This window comes from Rhinopithecus roxellana, chromosome 13 (assembly GCF_007565055.1).
Source record: "Rhinopithecus roxellana isolate Shanxi Qingling chromosome 13, ASM756505v1, whole genome shotgun sequence".
NCBI lineage: Eukaryota > Metazoa > Chordata > Mammalia > Primates > Cercopithecidae > Rhinopithecus > Rhinopithecus roxellana.
The window spans coordinates 109,578,392-109,600,514 of record NC_044561.1 but is presented as its reverse complement, the minus strand read 5'-3'; the positions used below and the strand labels follow the sequence as shown (position 1 = coordinate 109,600,514).

General features: G+C 46.5%; 2 protein-coding genes across 5 annotated transcripts in view; one reads left to right on the top strand and one right to left on the bottom strand.

The window, feature by feature from the left end:
* RPN2 (ribophorin II) overlaps positions 1-17,745 on the bottom strand; it is a 61,499-nt gene extending 43,754 nt beyond the window's left edge. For all 3 annotated transcript variants that reach the window (XM_030914266.1, XM_030914268.1, XM_030914267.1), the window contains exons 1-2: positions 17,424-17,745; positions 12,244-12,437 (exon numbers count right to left, since the gene is read on the bottom strand). In XM_030914266.1, coding sequence (XP_030770126.1) covers positions 12,244-12,437; positions 17,424-17,436 — 207 coding nt within the window. In that variant the 5' untranslated portion in view covers positions 17,437-17,745. The remainder of the gene's footprint in view (positions 1-12,243; positions 12,438-17,423) is intronic.
* The window catches only part of MROH8 (maestro heat like repeat family member 8), an 84,636-nt gene continuing 79,688 nt past the window's right edge, over positions 17,176-22,123 (top strand). The window contains exon 1 of one of the 2 annotated variants that reach the window (XM_010355325.2): positions 17,176-17,570. In XM_010355325.2, coding sequence (XP_010353627.2) covers positions 17,284-17,570 — 287 coding nt within the window. In that variant the 5' untranslated portion in view covers positions 17,176-17,283. The remainder of the gene's footprint in view (positions 17,571-22,123) is intronic. The other variant, XM_010355324.2, reaches the window with a different exon arrangement.

Sequence of the window (22,123 nt, the reverse complement as noted above, 5' to 3'; positions counted from 1 at the left end):
GGGGAAAAGTCAACGTTAAGTGGTGACACATGTAGTGAACCAGGAAAAGCAAAGGCATTTTTAGATAACATTCTGTCATTATAGATGGCTTGGAGAAGGAGCTACATGAATTTAGTTTTTAAGTAGTTACTTTCCATAGGACATGGTTTTACCCAAAATTGCTGACTTCGTACAAACAAACAGCAATAAGTCTGAAGGCACTTGAGTCCTTCTGAACCTTAGAAAGGAAAGAAGGAAACCACTTCCCAAATCACCTGTCTGGCCATGGCCTGTGCTGGGTATTTATGAAGCTCTTCCTTTTAATGATATAACGACCCTTTGGTAGAGATTATCACTATCCCCACTTACCTGAAAAAGAAACTGGGGCTTGAAATTGGTAAGTAATCTGATGAAGGTAATAAAGCTACTAAGTGGCAGAGTCTCTTCTGATTCCAACTGTACTGGCATCTCCACTTAGATGTCACCAAGGCCAAGTCAGGCTCAACAAATCTAAAATGAGCTTAAGGCTGGGTGCAGTGGCTCACATCTGTAATCCCAGGCCTTTGGGAGGCTGAGGCAGGAGGACCGCTTGAGCTCAGGAATTCGAGACCAGCCTGGGTAACATGGTAAGATCCCATCTCCACAAAAAATTCAAAAATTAGCTGAGCAGATGGTGGGTACCTGTGGTCCCAGCTACCTGGGAGGCTGAGGTAGGAGGACTGCTTGAAGTTGAGGCTGCAGTGAGCCATGTTCATGCCACCACACTCCAGCCTGGGAGACAGAGCGAGACTCAGTCCCCAAAAAAATAAAAATAAAAAATAAAATGAGCTTAAAACCTTCTATTTCTTCACCAGGACTTCCCAGCTCATGCACAGGTAACACCATGCATCCAGCAACCCAAACCAGAAACCTGGGAGCCATCCTTAACTTTTCCCTACCCCTCCAAGACTATCAAGTCTACCTCTTTCTCATTTCTCAGGCCCAGTCCCGCCTCTAGTTTCTGTCACTGCCTTAGGGCAGGCCCTTGCCATTTCTCACCTAGATTGTCCCAGTAATCTCCTAAGTGGTCTAAAGCCATGCAATCCATTCTGCACACTGCTTCAAGACTGATCTTCACAAAATACAAGTGTAACCGTGTTGCTTTACCTTTAAAACCCTCCAGTGGTTTCCTATTTTTCTCAGACAAGATCCAACTTCTGCCACAGCATGAAAGGCCCTCATGACTGACCCTCCCTCCTCTCCATGCTGCCTTCATCACCATAGCTCTAATTCCAACTCCAAAATCTTACCCTCCAGCCTCCTGCAGCTATACCACGCTCTCGCCATTTCACGTTTGACCCTGCTACCCACCCTGCCGGGAGCACCTTTTCCTTGTCCTTCCTGCCAGCCAAACCACGTCCTACCTTCAACTCTGCTCAGATGTTCACCTCTTCCAGACAGTCCTCCCAGAAGAGGCCAGGTGTCCACCCTCTCAAGTGCTCCCCCAAAGCACATACCACCCCGTACTTACTAGTCCCCCCAGGGACTAGTGGCCCAAGATCACGGACTTTGCCGAATGCCCATCACAGTGACTGGCACAGAGGAAGCACATCACAAAACCCCCAAACTCCTGGTACTGCGACTCTCCTCGACTCCAAGAAACAGTATCAAAACATTAGACTACCAATATTTTGGTTGAAGTAACATAAAATTCAGCTATTCAAAAAGATGTGGTAATAGTAACAGTCAAAAGTGGGTGCTGGTTGGGCACAGTGGCTCACGCCTATAATTCTAAAACTTTAGGAAGGTGAGGCTGGAGAATAGTTTGAGGCTGTGGTGAGCTGTGATTGCACCACTGCAGTCTGGCATGGGTGGCAGGGCAACACCCTGTCTTAAAAAAAAGAAAAAGGCTGGGCGCGGTGGCACACACCTGTAATCTCAGCACTTTGGGAGGCCAAGGCGGGTGGATCACGAGGTCAGGAGATCAAGACCATCCTGGCTAACACCGTGAAACCCCATCTCTACTAAAAATACAAAAACAAAATTAGCCAGGCATGGTGGCGGGCGCCTGTAGTCCCAGTTACTCGGGAGGCTGAGGCAGGAGAATGGCGTGAACCCGGGAGGCGGAGCTTGCAGTGAGCCAAGATCACATCACTGCACTCCAGCCTGGGCGACAGAGTGAGACTCTGTCTCAAAAAAAAAAAAAATTGGGGGTGCTGGGCGCAGTGGCACTTGCCTGTAGTTCCAGCTACTCAGGAGACTGAGGCAGGAGAATCACTTGAACCCGGGAGGCGGAGGTTGCAGTGCGCTGAGATCATGCCACTGCAATCCAGCCTGGACGACAGAGTGAGACTCCTTCTCTCCTGCTACAAAAAAAAGTAGGGGGTGCTCCTGGAGAGTAGGACAGGGTGGAGGGCAGGGGCAGCACGCTGCCTTTCACTAACAGCTATTTTGTATTGTCCAGTGTTTTACTGTGTGTACATGCTACTCCAACCAAACTTTTTTTTTTTTAATTTTATGAATGAAAATTTTTTTTTTTTTTGAGACGGAGTCTTGCTCTGTTACCCAGGCTGGAGTGCAGTGGTGTGATCTTGACTCACTGCAAACTCCGCCTCCCGGGTTCACACCATTCTCCTGCCTCAGTCTCCCGAGTAACTGGACTACAGGCACCCACCACCACGACCGGCTAATTTTTTGTATTTTTAGTAGAGACGGGGTTTCACCATGTTAACCAGGATGATCTCGATCTCCTGATCTCGTGATCCACTGGCTTGGGCCTCCCAAAGTGCTGGGATGAGCCACCGTGACCCGCCTAATTTTATGAATGAAATTTAAATAAGAGTCTCAAAACAAAAGAGTTTCAACCAGAAGTTTTAAAGAAGCCAGAGGGAGAAAGGAAAGAAACAAAATACTTCACTTTGCATCAATTAGGGATCTGAAGAGAACAAGTGAAGCTACTCAAGGAGCCCTACCAGTGGAATGCGAGGAAGCTGAAAACGTGTGCTTTGTCGCCATCTGGTGCTGTAACAATGGAACGACAACACTGGAGACCCCAAAACAACGACTACGGTTACTTCTACCTCTATCATTACCTCCTTCTGAGCACTTAAAATGTGTCAAAAGCTGTTCGAAGTGCTTTATGTGCATTTCCCATTTAATCCCCAATCTATCTCATGCATCAGGCATTCTTATTACCTTAAGTTTACAGATAAGAAAACTGAGGCATTAGAAAGGCAAAGTAACCTGTCCAAAGTCGCTCAGCTTTTAACTAGGGGAACTAGAATTCCCTGGCTCCAGAATAGCCTGGCTCTGGTGTCTGAGCTATAAACCTCTACTTCTCAAGAGCCCACTAAAAGCAATCTATTCTGGAGTAAGACAAGCATCATTCCTACACTTTGCAAAGACAAATCAAGGTAAACTGGTTCAGCGTTCAGTGGCTTCAAAGCCCAAGATGTTGACAGCAGAGTTCACAGAGCAGCAGAAGCAGGGAGACCTCCCAGAACTGCTCAGCCTGCTCAGCGAGCCCACTCAGTGCTGAGGCTTCAGCCAGCCGCTCTCAGGGGACTGGAAACTTTGACTCCAGCTGCCCTCCAACGTTCTAGACTCATCTTCCCAACTGAAGGCTGAAAACTGCCCCCTAAATGTCCACCCCCAATCTGCTTGCTTCCAACTTTCTGTGCTAATACTCCAATTAATCAAACACCCTCTTGAGCAAAAAAGAACAGCAGTGCTTTCTTCCATCGTAGGTTTTCCCCTACAACTCTCTGAACCCAATCAAACATGGAGTCCTACAGAAAAGACAGCAAATCTCTCTCATCTGCCCTCCCCTCCCCTATTTCCTCCATAAACAGCTCCCCATTATTCTCGCTGCCTCTCAGACTGTGCATTGTAATCTCTTCAGACTTTGTTATTGTGATACGCTGCCCAGGCACACACTGGCTGGGGCCCCATACCAGACCCTTTCTAACCGGGCCCACTTTTCCCCAGGTGCTTCTTCCCGCACTTCCCCACCCACCTCTGCTCCAGCTGCAAAAGCACCTCACTGCCCCAAAGCACAACAAGCACTTGGAAGCCTCCAGGCTTTGCACACCCTGTTCTCTCCATCTGGAAGCCCATTACCTCGTCAATTCAACTTCTCCTTAACGTATTAACAAAACTCAAGACTTATTTTAAAATACAACTTCCTGACCAGGCATGATGGCTTACGCCTATAATCCCAGCACTCTGGGAGGCTGAGGCGGCTGGATCACCTGAGGTCAGGAGTTCGAGACCAGCCTGACCAACATAGTGAAACTCCATCTCTACTAAAACTACAAAAATTAGCCAGGCGTGGGGGTGCGTGCCTGTAGTCCCAGCTAGTTGGGAGGCTGAGGCAGGAGAATCGCTTGAACCCAGGAGGCGGAGGTTGCAGTGAACCGAGATCGAGCCACTGCACGCTAGCCTGGGCGACAAGAGCAAAACTTTCAAACAACAACTTCCCTCAACCCTTCTCTCCCCTCCAGTGCCACCTTCTCTCTTCCCACACAGTCACACTGCTCCAGTCTTCATGTCCTCACTTCCACTCACTCCACTTTGGCTTCTGCCCCCAGCACACCAGTGGCAACCTCCAGATTGTCAAAGCAGAGGATATTTTCCAGTGCTCATTCCTCAACGATGGACAGACCGATCACATCCTCATTGGGAAACACGCGCGCCCGTAGCCTTCTGGGATACCACCGCACCCCTCTTGGGTCTCCTACTTCTCTGGCAGCTCCTCCCTCAGTTTCAAGCTCTCCTGCTGTTTCTCAACTCCTAGGCCGGGCTCTCATCCCATTACCCTCTGCCTCCCTAGGCTGTTCCATCCATGTCCATGGCTTCATCCTAAACTTCTATGCAGATAATTCTCAGACCCCTACCTCCAGCCCAGACTTCTCTCAATAGTCACTTACATGACTCAAAGGTATTTCAAGCTCACCATGGTAAAGAACAAATTCGTGATCTTTCCCAGACAAATCTCATTCTCTTCCTGTGTTGCTATCTTATGGAATGGCCCAACTACCCATCCATGCAGCAGAAGCAGAAAGGCCAGGTGTTATCTTTTGTACGCCTCCTGCATTCAATCTTGCCCTGTAGTCCCCTGCTATAGTCTGTCTTCCAAAAAGCAAGAGAGAAATCTTTCCGAAATGCAAGTTGAATCACGATACTAGCTATTTAAAATCTATTGCTCATTGGAAACAGATCAGAACTCTTCCTGTGTGGGCCAAGGCACTGTGGCTTGGCCCCAGCCTGCCTCACTCCTCTCCCTCCCTCCCACTCTGTTCCACACACCTCCTCCTTTCAATCTCAAATGTAACCCGCTCTCTATCCTCCGCACAGGCTGTTCCCTCTACCTGAAGTCCCTTCCCTCCTTCGTCTCACAGTTAACTCCTCCTCTCCCTTTATAATTCAGATCCATCACATCTTCCTTCACTCCAGTGCCTACCACATGCCAGGTGCTGTTCTAGGAACTGGGGATACATAACAAATAAAATGGACAAAGTCCCTGCCCTTAAGGAGTAGAGAGAGATTAGGGTGATGTAGAAAGGTTTGAGTTTTGGGTTTGGTGTTTGTTTTGTTTTTGTTTGTTTTGAGACAGGGTCTTGCCCTCTCACACAGGCTGGAGTGCAGTGGCATGATCGTAGCTCACTGTAGCCTCCAACTCCTGGGCTCCAGCAATCCTCCGTCCTCAGCCTTCTGAGTAGTTGGGACTATAGACACACACCACTATGTCAGATATTTTTTTTTACTTTTTGTAGAGACAGGGTCTCGTTTTGTTGCCCAGGCTGTTTTCAGACTCCTGGCTTCAGGCAATCCTCCCACCGCAGCCTTCCAAAGTACTAGTATTACAGGTGTGTGCCAACACACCCAGCCCAGAATGAGATCTAAATTCAGAGATTTCCTCAGGAAAGACTTTCCTGGCAAATCAAAGTACTCTATTCTATCCCTATAAAAGTCCCCTATTTATAACAGCACATATTTCACCTTCATAAAACTTACCACTGCTACAAATATTCGTGCATGTATTTGATTACATGACTAATGCCTATCTCAGCTATTAGACAATATATTCTTAAGAGTGCAGGGGCCCTCTCCCTCTTTATGGTTCAAGAGTAAATCTCCAGTGCCTAGCACTATACCTAGTGCATAGCAGAAACTCACTACATATTTGCTGAATGACCAAATGAAGCCTGCACCAGCCAGCACAGATGGCAACACCCACTGTGCAAGATTTGGCAGATAGTGTGAGTGCCGGCTCCCTCTGCTGGACTCCCATAGTACTTTCCACAAACAGCCTGTCTGCCTCTTTGCACTCAGCACTGTATTACCATACTCTCATTGGATAATGAGCTCTCTTGTCTTCTCTGCATTTAGCACAATGTCTGGCACACAGCAGAGGCTCCATAAATGATTACTGTATGAAAGATTGCCTCATTCTCTGCTCTCCCCAGGAATGAACTGTTGAGTGCCTGAGCCACAAACAAATATACTTACTACTATATGCACTCGTCATGTGCCAGGCACTATGCTAAGCACTTTATACTTATTATCTCATTTAGCGCTCACAACACTTCATAAGGGATGCATTTTTTAAAAATAATTTGTTTTTTTTTTTGAGACAGGGTCTTGCTTTGTTGCCCAGGCTGGAGCGCACTGGTGCCATCACAGCTAACTGCAGCCTTAAACTCCTGGGCTCAAGCAATCTCCCTGCCTTCCTGCCTCAGCCACCTAAGTAGCTAGGACTAGAGGTGCATGCCACCATGCCCAGCTAATTTCTTTCATTTTTTGCAGAAATTGGGCGGAAAGAGGGGTGGTCTCACTATGTTGCCCAGGCTGGTCTCGAACTCCTGGCTTCAAATGATCCTCCCACCCCAGCCTCCCAAAGTGCTGGAATTACAGGCATGAGCCACTGTGCCCAGCATGTTCTTAATCTTATAAAAAGCTAAACAATGATATCAATAAAATCACCATTCTGATATGCTTATGTTTTATATAAATATAACTCAAATGAAAAATGCTCACTCTTTTTTTTTTTTTTGAGACAGAGTCTCGCTCTATCACCCATGCGGGAGTGCAGTCGTGTGATCTTGGCCCACTTTAAGCTCTGCCTCCCAGGTTGACGCCATTTTCCTGCCTTGGCCTCCCGAGTAGCTGGGACTACAGGCATCCGCCACCACACCTAGCTAATTTTTTTGTATTTTTAACAGAGACAGGGTTTCACTGTATTAGCCAGGATGGTCTTGATCTCCTGACCTTGTGATCCACCCGCCTTGGCCTCCCAAAGTGCTGGGATTACATGTGTGAGGCACCGTGATCGGCCTTTTTTTTTTTTTTTTTGAGACAGGGTCTCACTCTGTCGCCCAGGCTGGAGTATAGCAGCATGATCTCGGCACACTGCAACCTCTGCCTCTGGGTTCAAGTGATTCTCCTGCCTCGGCCTCCTGAGTAGTGGGATTACAGGTATGCCCACCACGTCTGGCTAACTTTTGTATTTTTAGTAGAGACAGGGTTTTGCCATGTTGGCCAGGCTGGTCTTGAACTCCTGACCTCAAGGGATCCACCGATCTCAGCCTCCCAAAGTGCTGAGATTACAGGCCTGAGACATTGCACCCGGCCAATGCTCACACTTTATAACAACTAAAATCAACTTTCATTCCACACTGCTGTCTCCACAGTTTCTATTCTCAGTAAACCCCATTTCTACCAGTTTTGCTGCTAAAACCTCTTGTGAGATAATAACCAAAATCTCTCCAAAGATCAATCTGTGAGAACAATCAACAGTGTATCTAGTGGAGCCCAGGGAGTTCTCTCTACTGAGCGGAAGGCAGCAACGGCTGAGCAGGACATGCACCACTACACGGAAGTGACAGTAATGAAGACTTTCTCTCAATGGATTTATGTAGTTTGCACATCTAATGAGGAAATTCAACAGCTCTGAAACATCCATACAACTCCCTTTCTTCCATTACTTATAATGCATACACCACCTAATCAACAGAGCACATTTCATAAGCAATTAGAATGCAGTATGTGATTAACCCATTTATTTTCTGATTAGCAGGCACATTTAGAGAGCTCCCATTTTGATTGAGCTGAAGTTTTACAGTTCAAATATTTGTTAGACACCTGTGTGTCAGAGGTATGCTAAGCAGTGGGGATGACAGTCTGAAAAAACAATGTCAATCAATGTGTACCAACTGCTACTACTATTTATATATAGTCATGCTAATCACAAGGTTAATACTACATATTACCACATGCCATCAACGTGCTAACGACCCCGCACACATTACCTGTAAGCTTAGTATTATTGTCTCCATCTCACTGATGACAGAACAAACATTTTGAAAGGTTAAGGAAGCTGCACAGGTGACTCCGGTGTGAAGTTTTGAAGTTAACACCTTGAAGCCAAGCTCTCTGATTTCAGTGTCTGTATTGTAAATATAAAGCCACAGCCAGCCCAATCATGTAATTACCCCAAGTCACACTACATGGCAGCTGTCCGGATGCCTCTCAATCTACATCTTCAGCCCTAACCAACATCCCGCAAACTTGTGATGATGGCAGAGAATAGCTTTGGGGGTATGTCTTCAACCTAAATCTCCTACAGAACTCCAAATCACGACACAGATCAAAAGACATGCTCTGGATGAAGTGGGAGCACCTCATTCATCCGTGACCCCCTACACTGAATCCTGTGGTTCCACAAAAGTTTGAAAACCTTCAGGAGAAACTTTTCATCCTGCATTCAAATCCTGCCAAAGGTTAACATTACTATTCCAATGTTATCTCCTATACCTCACAATATAAAACCTCTAGTCAATTTGCTCTTTCTCTCTCCCCAGGGCCTCTAAAGACATCACCGAAAACCAGAGCAGAAATACGAAGCATCACTACAAAAGGCACCGTGAATACAGTGTCTGTGCCAGGCACTGTCTGAACTCACCTAAACAAAGTATAAATAGAAGCAAACCTTTTCAGTGTAAGAACGATAATAGCTACCATTTCCTTTGAGGGGCATACTGTAACTTCACTTTCTTCTTACAATGATTCAGTGAGGTAGGCTTCATAACTCCCTTTTCAGAGAGGTGGAGCCAGAATTAAAAGCTTGGGTTAACTGACTCTGATGCATATACTCTTACTTTTGAGTGGAACTAATTTTATCAGGAGGTACATTCACCTTTAGGGTTTATAAGAGTGAAATCATGAGGAAAAGTCTGTTTCTTTAATAGAGTCACACACAGGAAGAAAACATTGGGCAGAAACAGAGAGCTGGTTGTTAGGAAAAAATCTGAGTAAGCTGGATCTCATATAGCTGGGATCAGCAAACTTTTTCTGTAAAGGACCAGTTGGTAAATACTTCAGGCCTTTTTTTTTTTTTTGAGACGAAGTCTGGCTCTGTCACCCAGGCTGGAGTGTGGTGGCCGGATCTCAGCTCACTGCAAGCTCCGCCTCCCGGGTTTATGCCATTCTCCTGCCTTAGCCTCCCGAGTAGCTGGGACTACAGGCGCCCGCCACCTCGCCCGGCTAGTTTTTTATATTTTATATTTTTAGTAGAGACGGGGTTTCACTGTGTTAGCCAGGATGGTCTCGATCTCCTGACCTCGTGATCCGCCCGTCTCGGCCTCCCAAAGTGCTGGGATTACAGGCTTGAGTCACCACGCCCCGGCCATACTTCAGGCTTTATGGCCAGCCTAGTAACTATTTAACTCTACAGTTAAACTGAAAAACAGTTGTACCCAACGTGTAAATGAATGGATGTTCACACATACACACACACACACAAACACACAGTTTGGCCCATTGGCAAAAATGGAACATTTTGAGCATCAAAAAGAATAACAATCGAAATGGATTGAAAGATACCAATTGCAGCCAAGAGGGGTGGCTCACGCCTATAATCCCAGCACTTTGGGAGGCCAAGGTGGGTGGATCACCTGAGGTCAAGAGTTTGGGACCAGCCTGGCCAACATGGCAAAACCCTGTCCCTACCAAAAAATACAAAAATTAGCCAGGCGTGGTGGAGAATGCCTGTAGTCCCAGCTACTTGGGAGACTGAGGCCGGAAGATCGCTTGAACCTAGGAGGCGCAGGTTGCAGTGAGCTGAGACTGCAAAACTGCACTCCAGCCTAGATGACAGTAAGACTCCATGTCAAACAAACAACAAAAAAAGACATCAACTGGAGGCTTGGCACAGTGATTCACATCTGTAATCCCAGCACTTTGGGTGGCAGAGGTGGGAGGACGGCTTGACCCGAGGAGTTTGAGACAAGACTGGGCAACATGGCAACACCCTGTCTCTACAAATATTTAAAAAAAAAAAAAAAAATTAGCTAGACATGGTGGCATGTGACTGTAGTCCCAGCTACTTAGGGGGCTGAGGTGAAGGATCACCTGAGTCCAGGAGTTTGAGGCTGCACTGCACCACGATTGCACCACTGCACTCCAGCCTGGGCAACACAGCGAGGCCTTGTCTCAGAAAAAAAAAAGAAAGACAGACAACAATTGGGACTATCAGTTCTGTCCTAGACAGAATTAAAGATATTGAACTTCCCCTCCTACCATAAATAACTATCAAACTGTTTGAAATATATGAAATTGAGACACCGAACAACAGACAGCAAAAGCTGGGATCCTTTAAAGAAGGTTAAAAAGTTTCACAATGGGCCGGGCGCAGTGGCTCACACCTATAATCCCAGCACTTTGGGAGGCCAAGGAGGGTGGATCACAAGGTCAGGAGATCGAGACTATCCTGGCCAACACAATGAAACCTCATCTCTACTAAAATACAAAAAATTAGCTGGCGTGGTAGTGTGTGCCAGTAGTCCCAGCTACCTGGGACGCTGAGGCAGGGGAATTGCTTGAACCTGGGAGGTGGGGGTGCAATTGCAGTGAGCAACTGCAGTGAGATCAAGCAATGAGATCAAGCAGTGCAGTGAGATCGAGCCACTGCACTCCAGCCTGGTGACAGAGCGAGTCTTCGTCTCAAAAACAAAAACAAAACAAACAAAAAGTATGACAATGATACCAGAAATAATGGGAATTTAAATGGAAATACAGTTATAGGGTTCTTTTATTATTTGTGACATGGAAAATAATAATTCACGGTATACTGTGAGAAATTAAGGATGCATATTAAAATCTCGAAACAAAACTAGACAAACACTAAGAAAAAAAATTAGATCTAAACAGCCAATAGAAGAGATAAAACAGAATATTTAAAAATAATCAAGGGGGTGGGCACAGTGGCTCATGCCTGTAATCCCAGCACTTTGGGAGGCCCAGGAGGGCAGATCACTTGAGGTCAGGAGTTCAAGACCAGCCTAGCCAACATGATGAAACCCCATCTCTACCAAAAAATACAAAAAATTAGCCAGGTGTGGTAGTGCACCAGGGAAGCTGAGGTGGCTGGCTTGAGCCCAAGAGACAGAGGTTGCAGTGAGTCATGACCATGCCACTGCACTCCAGCCTAGCTGAGCCATACTCTGTCTCAAAAAAAAAAAAAAACTGTTCTGAATCCAGGAAAGGTTTTAATCATGATGCATTTTCCTCACCAGAAGTCCAAAAACATGTATTAAAATTGCCTGATGTAGTGACTACCATTATTTAATACATGTGAGTGCCTTCTACCTTGAATTCCCTTATTATTAGTCACACACATATGGGGGCACTTAGTAAGTACACATGGTATTGAACAGTCTCACTCCCAGAGCTGAAGTAAAAGTTTCTAGATGATCTATGACTTGCTCTTCTTGACATCCCACTAAAAATAACTGATCTGGTATGATCCTTAACATACATTAGGCAAAAAAACAAAAACAGACCTGTCAAACTGAAATAAACTTCTTTTTTTGAGACTGAGTCTCACTGTTGCCCGGGCTAGAGTGCAATGGCGCCATCTCAGCTCACTGCAACATCTGCTTCCCGGGTTCACACGATTCTCCTGCCTCAGCCTCCTGAGTAGCTGGGATTATAGGAATGCACCACCACACCCGGCTAATTTTTTCTATTTTTAGTAGAGATAGGGTTTCACTGCATTAGACAGGCTGGTCTCAAACTCCTGACCTCATGATCCACCTGCCTTGACCTCCCAAAGTGCTGGCATTACAGGCGTGAGCCACCACGCCCAGCCAAATATTTCTTATACTGGATTAACCTTGGTTATCCTCAAATGAGCAAGAGTTAGTTTTGAACTACCCCAAAGGAATATAGTGAGGGGATGAAGGTCCTCCTGAACCACTCTGACCACCAGGACAAAAACAGCCTTACCTTTGCATCTGGCACCTGGGCACCAAGGCTGCTGAGTCCCACGATGGAGTAGAAGGCAGATTCCAAATTTGTGAAAGGGCGATCCAGTGAGGCTTTCAGTCTCTCCACGTCATGCTTGGTGAGGTAGTGAGTGGGCGTCAGAGCCCAGGTGCTGGCTATGATTGTCAGGGCCAACAGGAAGACAGTGCTTGAACCTTGGGGGGAAACAACTATTCAGTACACTCCACACTCTTCCAAGGTGCTATACACAGTCCCAGTGATGATGTGCACCAAGATCTGGGAACCAAATCACATGGGGAAGGGTGAGGGAACCCAGGGGTTTAACCTGAGGAGAAGCCTTGGGGAGGCAGGGAGCCTGCTCTTCAACTGGTGGAAGGACAGTCCTGCCAGCAGCCTCCAGGCATCTAAAGCACAGTCCTTATCCTACTATTCCCATCTGAAAGATGTTCGTAAGCCCTCTGCCTCTAAGGACAAACCCAATCCTGAATCCTCACACTTTGCCAGCCTCTCAACCAGCTCTCCTCCCTCGTGCTTCCCACCATCTGTTGCCCTCTGGCTTCTTCTCTGTCCTCTAAAAAGCCAGGTTCATTCCTGCCCAGCATTTTTTCATGCTTTCCCCTACCTCAACTTTGCTTAATTTTTACTTTCAGAATTCAGCTCAAGCACCTCTTCCTTAAGAAGCTCTCCCTAGGATTAGGTCCCCAGTACAATAAAGTAAGGAAGAACCCAGGCTCTGGGGCCAGGCTTAAATCACAGCTCTGCCATTTATTAGCAATATGCCCTTGGTGGTTATTCAACCAGCTGGTGCCTCAGTTTCCTCAAGTGTAAAGTGGGATCATAATAGTATCTACCTCAGAAATGATTACACGAGTTAATATAGAAAGATCTGGCCAGGCCAGCACTTTGGGAGGCCAAAGCAGGTGGATCACCTGAGGTCAGGAATTTGAGGCCAGCCTGGCCAACATGGTGAAACCCCGTCTCTACTAAAAATACAAAAAAATTAGCCGGGCATGGTGGCAGGTGCCTGTAATCCCAGCTACTCGGGAGGCTGAGGCAGGAGAATCGCTTGAACCCGGGAGACAGGTTGCAGTGAGCTGAGATTGCGCCACTGTACTCCAACCTGGGAGACGAGCAAAACTCTGTCTCAAAAAAAAAAACTTAGAATAATGACTGGCACATAACAACTGCTGTATCAATGTTAGCTACTACTTCTACTACCATTATTATTGTTGTTGTGATATCCACTCATAGGAATCTGTACTTCTGTGTGGAATTTTCCACAACTTTAACAGTGTAATGTCTGATTTCTCTGCTAAACTGTAAGTTCCATGAGGATAAAGACTGCTTCTTTTGTTCATCCCAGTATTTCCAAGTCTTGCACACTGCCTGGCACATAGCAGGTACTGAATAAATATTTGCTGAATAAATGGAAAGAAAAATTAATCCCCATCTATGATGCCCCAGGGGACAGGGAGCTGCAGGAGTGGTACATTTCTACTTCATTTATTTAAAAAACAAAACAAAAAACACTTTTGAATGGGCTGCTTCTTGATAAAGTGCATTGTCTAGCACCCAAGTAACAATAATAACAAATAATCACTAGGCTAACATGAGTGGCCCTAAATCTTTTGCCTTTAGCATTAAATTAAGCTTGAACTAGAATCCTTGAAAAAAGGCACTACTGGCCAGAGGCAGTGGCTCACATCTGTAATCCCAATACTTTGGGAGGCTGAGGCGGGTGGATCGCTTGAGCCCAGGAGTTCAAGACTAGACCAGGCAACATGGCGAAATCCTTTCTCTATAAAAAAGAAAATACAAAAATTAGCCAGGCATGGTGGCGCGTGCCTGTAGTCCCACTACTTGGGAGGCTGAGGTAGGAGGATCACTTGAGCCTGGGAGGTGGAGACTGCAGTGAGCTGGGATTGCACCACTGCACTCCACCCTGGGGGACAAAGAGAGACCCTGTCTCAAAAAAATAAAAGACGGCCGAGTGCGGTAGCTCACACCTGTAATTCCAGCACTTTGGGAGGCCGAGGTAGGCAGATCACTTGAGGTCAGGAGTTTAAGACCAGCCTGGCCAACATGGTGAAACCCTGTCTCTACCAAAAAGACAAAAATTAGCCAGGCGTGGTGGTGGGCGCCTGTAATCCAAGTTACTTGGGAGACTGAGGCAGGAGAATCACTTAAACCCAGGAGGTGGAAGTTGCAGTGAGCTGAGATCGCGCCACTGCATTACAGCCTGGGCGACACAGTGAGACTCCATCTCAAAAAAAATAAAAATAAAAAAATAAATAAAATAAAAGAAGAAAAAGAAAAAAATCTATCATGTGGCATATTCATCAAATGTATACTGAGCTACTATGTGCCACACACTACTTTAGGTGTTAAAAATACAGCAGGAAACAAACAAAACTCCCATCCTCAAAGAGCTTGTATTCTAGTGGCAAAAGACATCACATGAAATAAGAACATTATTGGGCAACCCCCTTTGGGTCCCCTCCCCTTATATGGGAGCTCTGTTTTCACTCTATTTCACTCTATTAAATCCTGCAAATGCAAAAAAAAAAAAAAAAAGAAAAAGAAAGAAATAAGAACATTATTTATCACATTAGAAGGTAAAAGTGCTATGGAAAAAAATAAAGTACAGAAGAGATATTTGGGAAGGGCTGCATTTTAAATACAGTAGTCTGTAAAGGCCTAAGAAATAAACATATGGAGTATAGACCTGAAGGAGAAGCAAGTCATAAAGATATCTGGTGGGAAATTATGCTAAGAAGAAAAACCCAACATGGCCGGGCGCGGTGGGTCACACCTGTAACCCCAGCACTTTGGGAGGCCGAGGAAGAAGGATAACCTGAGGTCAGGAGCTCGAGACCAGCCTAGCCAACATGGTGAAACCCCATCTCTACTAAAAACACAAGACATGAGCCAGGCATGGTGACTTGTGGCTGTAATCCCAGCTACTCGGGAGGCTGAGGCACGAGAATCACTTGAACCGGGAAGCAGAGTGGGCAGTGAGCTGAGATCACGCCACTGCACTCCAGCCTGGGGCTCTGTCTCAAAAAAAAAAAGAAAAGAAAAACCAAATGCAAAGATTCTGAATCAGGAGTATGTACACATACAGTGTTTTTTGAGATCAGCAACGACAGCATAGCTTGAGCAAAGTAAGCAAAAGGTGAGAAGTAGATGAGGTAACAGAGGTAGCAGAGGACAGATCCAGAGGGCCTTATATACCACCACAGTGAAAGCCACTGGAAAATTTCTTTCTTTTTTCTTAGATAGAGTCTCACTCTGTTGCCAGTCTGGAGTACAGTGCAGCGGTGCGATCTCAGCTCACTGCAGCCGCAGCCTCCCAGGTTCAAGCAATTCTCCTGCCTCAGCCTCCCAAGTAGCTGGGACGACAGGCACGTGCCACCATGCCCAGCTAATTTTTGTCTTTTTAGTAGAGATGGGGTTTCACCATGTTGGCCAGGATGGTCTTCATCTCTTGACCTCGTGATCGGCCCGCCTCGGCCTCCCAAAGTGCTGGGATTACAGGTGTGAGCTACCGCACCTGGCTGGAAGCCAATGGAAAGTTCTAAGCAGAGGAGTGATTTGATTTACACTCTAATGGTATTACCGTGTTGAGAATAAACAATACTGTGTGGAGAACAGACCATGCAGGTGGAAGGACAGAGTGGGGGACACCGGTTGGGAGATTACCGCCATAATCCAAGCCAGAAGATGATGGTGGCCCAAACCAGGGCAACAGCAGTGAACATGGTAAGAAGTGATGAGAGTTAGTCTGGCTAGAATTCAAAGTCAAAGCCTATCAGAACTGCCAATGGACAGAAAGACCTAAGAGAAAGAGGAGTCAAGACACCAATGCTGAATCCCCAATGCTTTGTGTACAAGCAGGCACCCCATATATGAAGATCTAGTGAACGGCTGTGACTAGCATTTTCCCACCTAGACCGTAAATTCCCCTAAAACAGCACCTGTGTCAGAATCCTAATCTTCTCACTCCATGTTAATGAGAGCAGTAACTTTTCTGACTAAAAGTTGAGCACTTAGCATGTTGGGTATGCCCACTCTGTGCTGTGCTTTGCACACACCAAATCATTAAGTCTTCACAACATCTAAGTAAGGTGGCTATCTTCTGCATTTCACAGACCAGGAAAGTGAGGCTCAGAAGTAGTTACCTGCCCTAGGACACATCACTGAGAATCAAACTTCAGGCAATTTGAATCCAAAGTCTGCTTTTAACCACTTCACTATTCTAAACTTCTCAAATAATGAAACGGTGAGCCACTGACTTATTCATGTGTCACCCTGGGCAAGTAAGTTCCCTTCCGTGGGATTCCAACTTCTCATCTGTCAAACGGTAATAACAAGAGTACATGCTTCCAAAGTTACGATGAGGCTACATGAGATTGCACCCTGCACAGCGTCTACTCAGTAACTTCCGATGCAGTTAACTTTACCGAGTTCTTACTTAGGGCCATGCGCTGTTCTAACCTATGCACGAAGATTATTTCACTTAATAGAGCAACTCAACAAGGCAAATAACGTGACTAATTTGACTAACTTATTTTACACATGAGAAACTGAGGTGCAGAGGGGTTAAGTAACCTGCTTTGGGTTACACAATGAATACGTGGCCGACTGCAAGTTTGCACTCACAGTGTCACTTCAGAACTTATGCTCCAGACTCCCAGAGAGAAGTGAGGGGTTTTCTTTGCCCCTTTCACTGAAAGGGAAACTACAGCCGAAAGGACAATCTGGCCAAAACCTCACACGGAGTAAGGGGCGGCGCCGGGACCAGAACCTTAGGCCGCCTGGCCCAGGAGCCCGCGCGAACGAAATGAATGAGTGAGGCCAGGCCTATGGCTAAGCGCGGCCGCGGTCCCCACGGCTGGGCCACGGGGCGACCCGTAGCTCCGCGATGCACCCCTCCCCCAGGCACCAACCCCTCCAGGTCGCGGGCACTCCCACCAGCTCGCAGCCGTCCTTCGGACCCTGGACCCGACAGCGCCCCAGCCAGAGCTTGTGCCCGTGCCCATGCCCCTGTCCCGAAGGGGAAGGGGATCCCGCCTGGCCGGCTCTCGAGCGGCGACGAGTAGCCTCCCGCGGGCGACAGCCCTCTCCCCAAAGAGTGCCAGCCGTGGGGCCCTATCGATAAGCCACGCGCAACTCCTCACCCGGCGGCGCCATTCCTCCGAGCAGGTCCCGCCGGAGTCCGAGCCGCAGGCTGACTTCCGCTCGGGAAAGTGGCTCCAAGAGCCCGCCACAGGGGACGCCAGGGACTCGCGGCAGGCTCTGCGGGCCAGGATGAGTTCTAAGCACAGGTCAGTGTCGGCGGCCCCGCTGAACTTCGACGCTTCCAGCAGCCGCGGCCGTGATCTCAGTCCTCCCGCGCACAGGGCCTTGCAGTTCCCGAGGACAGACTCGCCTCCCCCCCCGCCCAGGCCCACTTGGAACCGACCGTCTCGCAACGCTCCTATTCCGGGAGCTACCGGGACGTGGTTGGGCCAGGCCTCGGGGTGGGCCCGAGACGGGGCTGCTTCTGATTGGCCTATCTGCTGTCACTCACTCGTCTTTCTGCTGCCCGGCCCATTTTAAAGGAACAGGAAGGGTCTCGACGGGAGGGGATAGCTTAGAAGGGATTTTTTTTCCCCCCCTCTAGAAAATTGTGGCAGTTTCTGGCCCGGCGCAGTGGCTCACGGCTGTAATCCCAGCACTTTGGGAGGCCGAGGCGGGCGGATCACCTGAGGTCAGGAGTTCGAGATCAGCCTGGGCAATACGGTGAAACCCCATGTCTACTAAAAATACAAAATTAGCCGAGCGTGGTGACACTTGCCTGTAATCCCAGCTACTTGGGAAGCTGAGGCAAGAGAACCTCTTGAACCTGAGAGGCAGAGGATGCGATGAGCCGAGATTGCGCCATTGCACTCCAGCCTTTGCAACAAGAATAAATCTCCGTCTCACCAAAAAAAAAAAAAAGAAAGAAAATTATGTCAGTTTTTTCCAAAGATTATCACTTGGGTTGTTAATAACGTTTTATCGGATTTGCAGAGCAATGCAGTGACTCATAGAGAACATATTAGGCCAGTTTTACAGGCTTATCACGGAAGTGGCTCACCCAGGAACACCGCTCTAATAACTGGCGCCAATTACTGAATGTTTACAGTATAACCCGTGCCGAGCGCTCTACAAACATTATTTCTTTTCTTTCCTTTGTTATTGATACGGTATCTTGCTCTGTTGCCTAGGCTGGAGTGCAGTGGTGTGATCATAGCTTACTGCAGCCTCGACATCCTGGGCTCAAGCGATCCTCCTGCCTCAGCCTCCCAAGTAGCTGGGACAGCTGCCATGCGCCACCACGCCCAGCTAATCTTTTAAAATTATTTTTGGTAGATACCACATCTCACTTTGTTACCCAGGCTGGTCTGGAACTCCTGGGCTCAAACGATCCTCCAGCCTTAGCCTCCCAAAGTACTGAGATTACAGGCTAATCCCATTTTAAAGAGAAGGAAACAGATTTGAACCTAGGCAGTCTGACTCCAGAATCTGTGCTTTTAACTACAGTTTTATGAACATGTAAAGTATGCACAATATAACTCTTATTAACGTTATTATTGTCCCAAATGTTATCCCACATGGGAGAGAGTCAGTTCTTTCTGTGTCTATTATAGCCACTAGCCTTATATTTGGATATTTAAATTTGAATTTAAATGGATTAAAATTAAGTAAAATTTAAAATTCAGTCTCTCATTTGTACTAGCCATGTTTCAAGTGCTCAGTAGCCACAGATAGCTAGTGTATATCAGATTTGACAGCTCAAAACTATAGGACATCTTCATTATCGCAGAAAGTTCCATTGGGCAGTGCTGATGTAGAATATATAAAGAATTCTCCCAACTCAAGAATGAGACAACCAACCAGTGGTGTGCTGGAGTTGTCTCATACTGTCTTGAGAGAGTCCATTGTTAAATTTTCAGTAATTTTGCAAATTGGTTAAATACAGCCATTTAGAAAATTATATCAACTTAGGATGAAATAAAGTATATTGAAAACAAAACTCATTATTTCCTAATTATTTCACTACATTTTACATTTTCTGTGATTTTGTGGTTGCTTATATCTATTGAAACTGTGTGATGGAAATATATGACGGTATGCCATTGCACACCTCTTCCCAAGGTAGTATCGGTAGCTTGATTTTGGCCATGGTGGGAGTATTTACACCACAAACTCAGCATATGCAGCCAGGAATGGTGGCTCAGTCTGTAATCCCAGAGCTTTTGGGGGGCTGAGGTAGGAGGATCACTTGAGTCCAGGAGTTCGAGACCTGTCTGGGCAACACAGCAAGACCCTACCTCTACAAAAAAATTTTTTAATTAGCCAGGTGTGGTGGCTCGCATCTGTGGTCCTAGTGACTAGCTGTGGGCCACAGATGGAAGCCACCACACCTGACTAATGAAAAAGAAAAAGACCAACAATAACAAATGTTGGCAAGGATGTGGAGCACAGGATCTCTCATATCCTGCTGATGGAAATGTAAAGTGGTACAACCATTTTGGAAACAGATTAGCAGCTTCTTTGTTGTTGTTTGTTTGTTTTGAGACAGAGTCTCCCTCTGTCACCCAGGCTGGAGTGCAATGGCACGATCTCAGTTCACTGCAACCTCCGCCTCCTGGATTCAAGCGATTCTCCTGTCTCAGCCTCCCGAGTAGCTGGGATTACAGGCACATGCCACCACACTGCCCGGCTAAATTTTTTTGTATTTTTAGTAGAGACGGGGTTTCACCGTGTTGGCCAGGCTGGTCTCAAACTCCTGACCTCTAGTGATCCACCCACCTCAGCCTCCTAAAGTGCTGGGATTACAGGTGTGAGCCACTGGTTGTTGTTTTTTAAGAGGCAAGGTCTCTATCTGTCGCTCAGGCTGGAGCACAGTGATGGAATCATAGCTCACTGCCGCCTTCAACTCCTGGACTCTAGGATCCTCTTGCCTTGGCTTCCTGAGTAACTGGGACTACAGGCACATGCCACCACCCTCAGCTAATTTTTTGTAGAGATCAGATTTTTAAAACTTTTTGTAGAGATTGGATTTTGCTATGTTACCCAGGCGGCTTGTCTCAAACTCGTAGTCTCAGGCAATTCTTTCGCCTTAGCCTCCCAAAGGCACTGGGAATACAGGCATGAGACATAGCACGTGGCATCTTAAGTAAGCATCTTTAGAAGTCAATTATACAATCTACCACACAACACAACCATTCTGCTTCTAGAGGGTTTGTTTTTAATGAACTCATTTTTTATTAAAGAAATATATGCATACAGGACAAAGTTCAAGCTTCATTGGTTTGGGGTTTCCTTCCAAAATTATTTTATTGGCTGGGCACGGTGGCTTACGCCTATAATCCCCAAACTTTGGGAGGCCAAAGTGGGCAGATCACCTGAGGTCAGGAGTTTGAGACTAGCCTGGCCAACATGATGAAACCCTGTCTCTACTAAAAATATAAAAATTAGCTGGGCGTGGTGGCGGGCACCTGTAATCCCAGCTACTCGGGAGGCTGAGGCATGAGAATCACTTGAACCCAGGAAGCAGAGAGGTTGCAGTGAGCCGAGATTGCACCACTGCACTCCAGCCTGGGCGACAAAGTGAGACACTGTATCAAAAAAATATATAAAAATTAAAAATAATTTTAAAAAATGAATTCCAGAAGTAGTGTTTTTGCTTTTGTTTTTCTTCTAGAGACAAGTTCTCTCTGTCAATCAAGCTGGAGTGCAGTGGTGCCATCATAGCTCACTGCAGTCTGAAACTCCTGGGCTCAAGGGATCCTCCTGCCTCAGCCTCCTGAGTAGCTAGGACTACAGGCACACGCTGCCATACCTAGCTAATTTTTTCCTTTTTTGTAGAGGTGAGGTCTCACCATGTTACCCAGGCTAGTCTCAAAGTCCTGAGCTCAAGCAGTCCTCCCTCTTCATCCTCCCAAAATGCTGAGATTACAGTGAGCCACCATACCCAGCCTCCATACATTTTTTTTCACATATGTCAGCATTTGTGTGTGTGTGTTTCTGTGTGTATAGACACATACTTATTACTTTTGTGAAAATATTGTTTTGTTTTAATAAAAAGTGTCATATCCATTGTTTGACAGCTTGCTTTTTCATTCATTAATCTATGCTAAACATTCAGTAAATAGAGACCTGCTCAGTCATTCACTCTACCAGTAATTGTTGAGCACTTTTGTATGTCACTGTTCTAGACTCCTAGGATACATTCATGAACAAAGCAGCCAAAGATTCTTGCCCTCATGAAGTTTGCATTTTAGCAGGAGGAAATAAATGACAAACAATGAACATCATAAATAAGTGAAAGATATATTGGAAGGTGTTACGTGCTATGGTAAAAAGAAAAAGAAAGGTTAAGGAGGATAGAGGGAGTCTGGCGAGGTGTTCTACCTCAATCTGGTTTTTGTGTGTGTGTTTGTTTTTTCAGATGGAGTCTCGCTGTGTCACCCAAGGTGGAGTGCAGTGGCGCAATCTCGGCTCACTACAACTTCTACCTCCCAGTTCAAGCGATTCTCCTGCCTCAGTCTCCCGAGTAGCTGGGATTACAGGCATGCACCACCACACCCGGCTATTTTTTGTATTTTTAGTAGAGACTCGGTTTCGCCATGTTGGCCAGGCTTGTCTCAAACTCCTCATCTCAGGTGATCTGCCCGCCTCGGCCTCCCAAAGTGCTGGGATTATAGGCGTGAGCCACCTACACCCAACGTTGTTTTTAACAGCAGCATAGTATTTCTTACCTATCCATTCACTCCTAATGAGACTGACAACATGCTAGGTACTGGGGATACAACGGTGACCATGTAGACAAGGTTTCTCTTTAATGGAG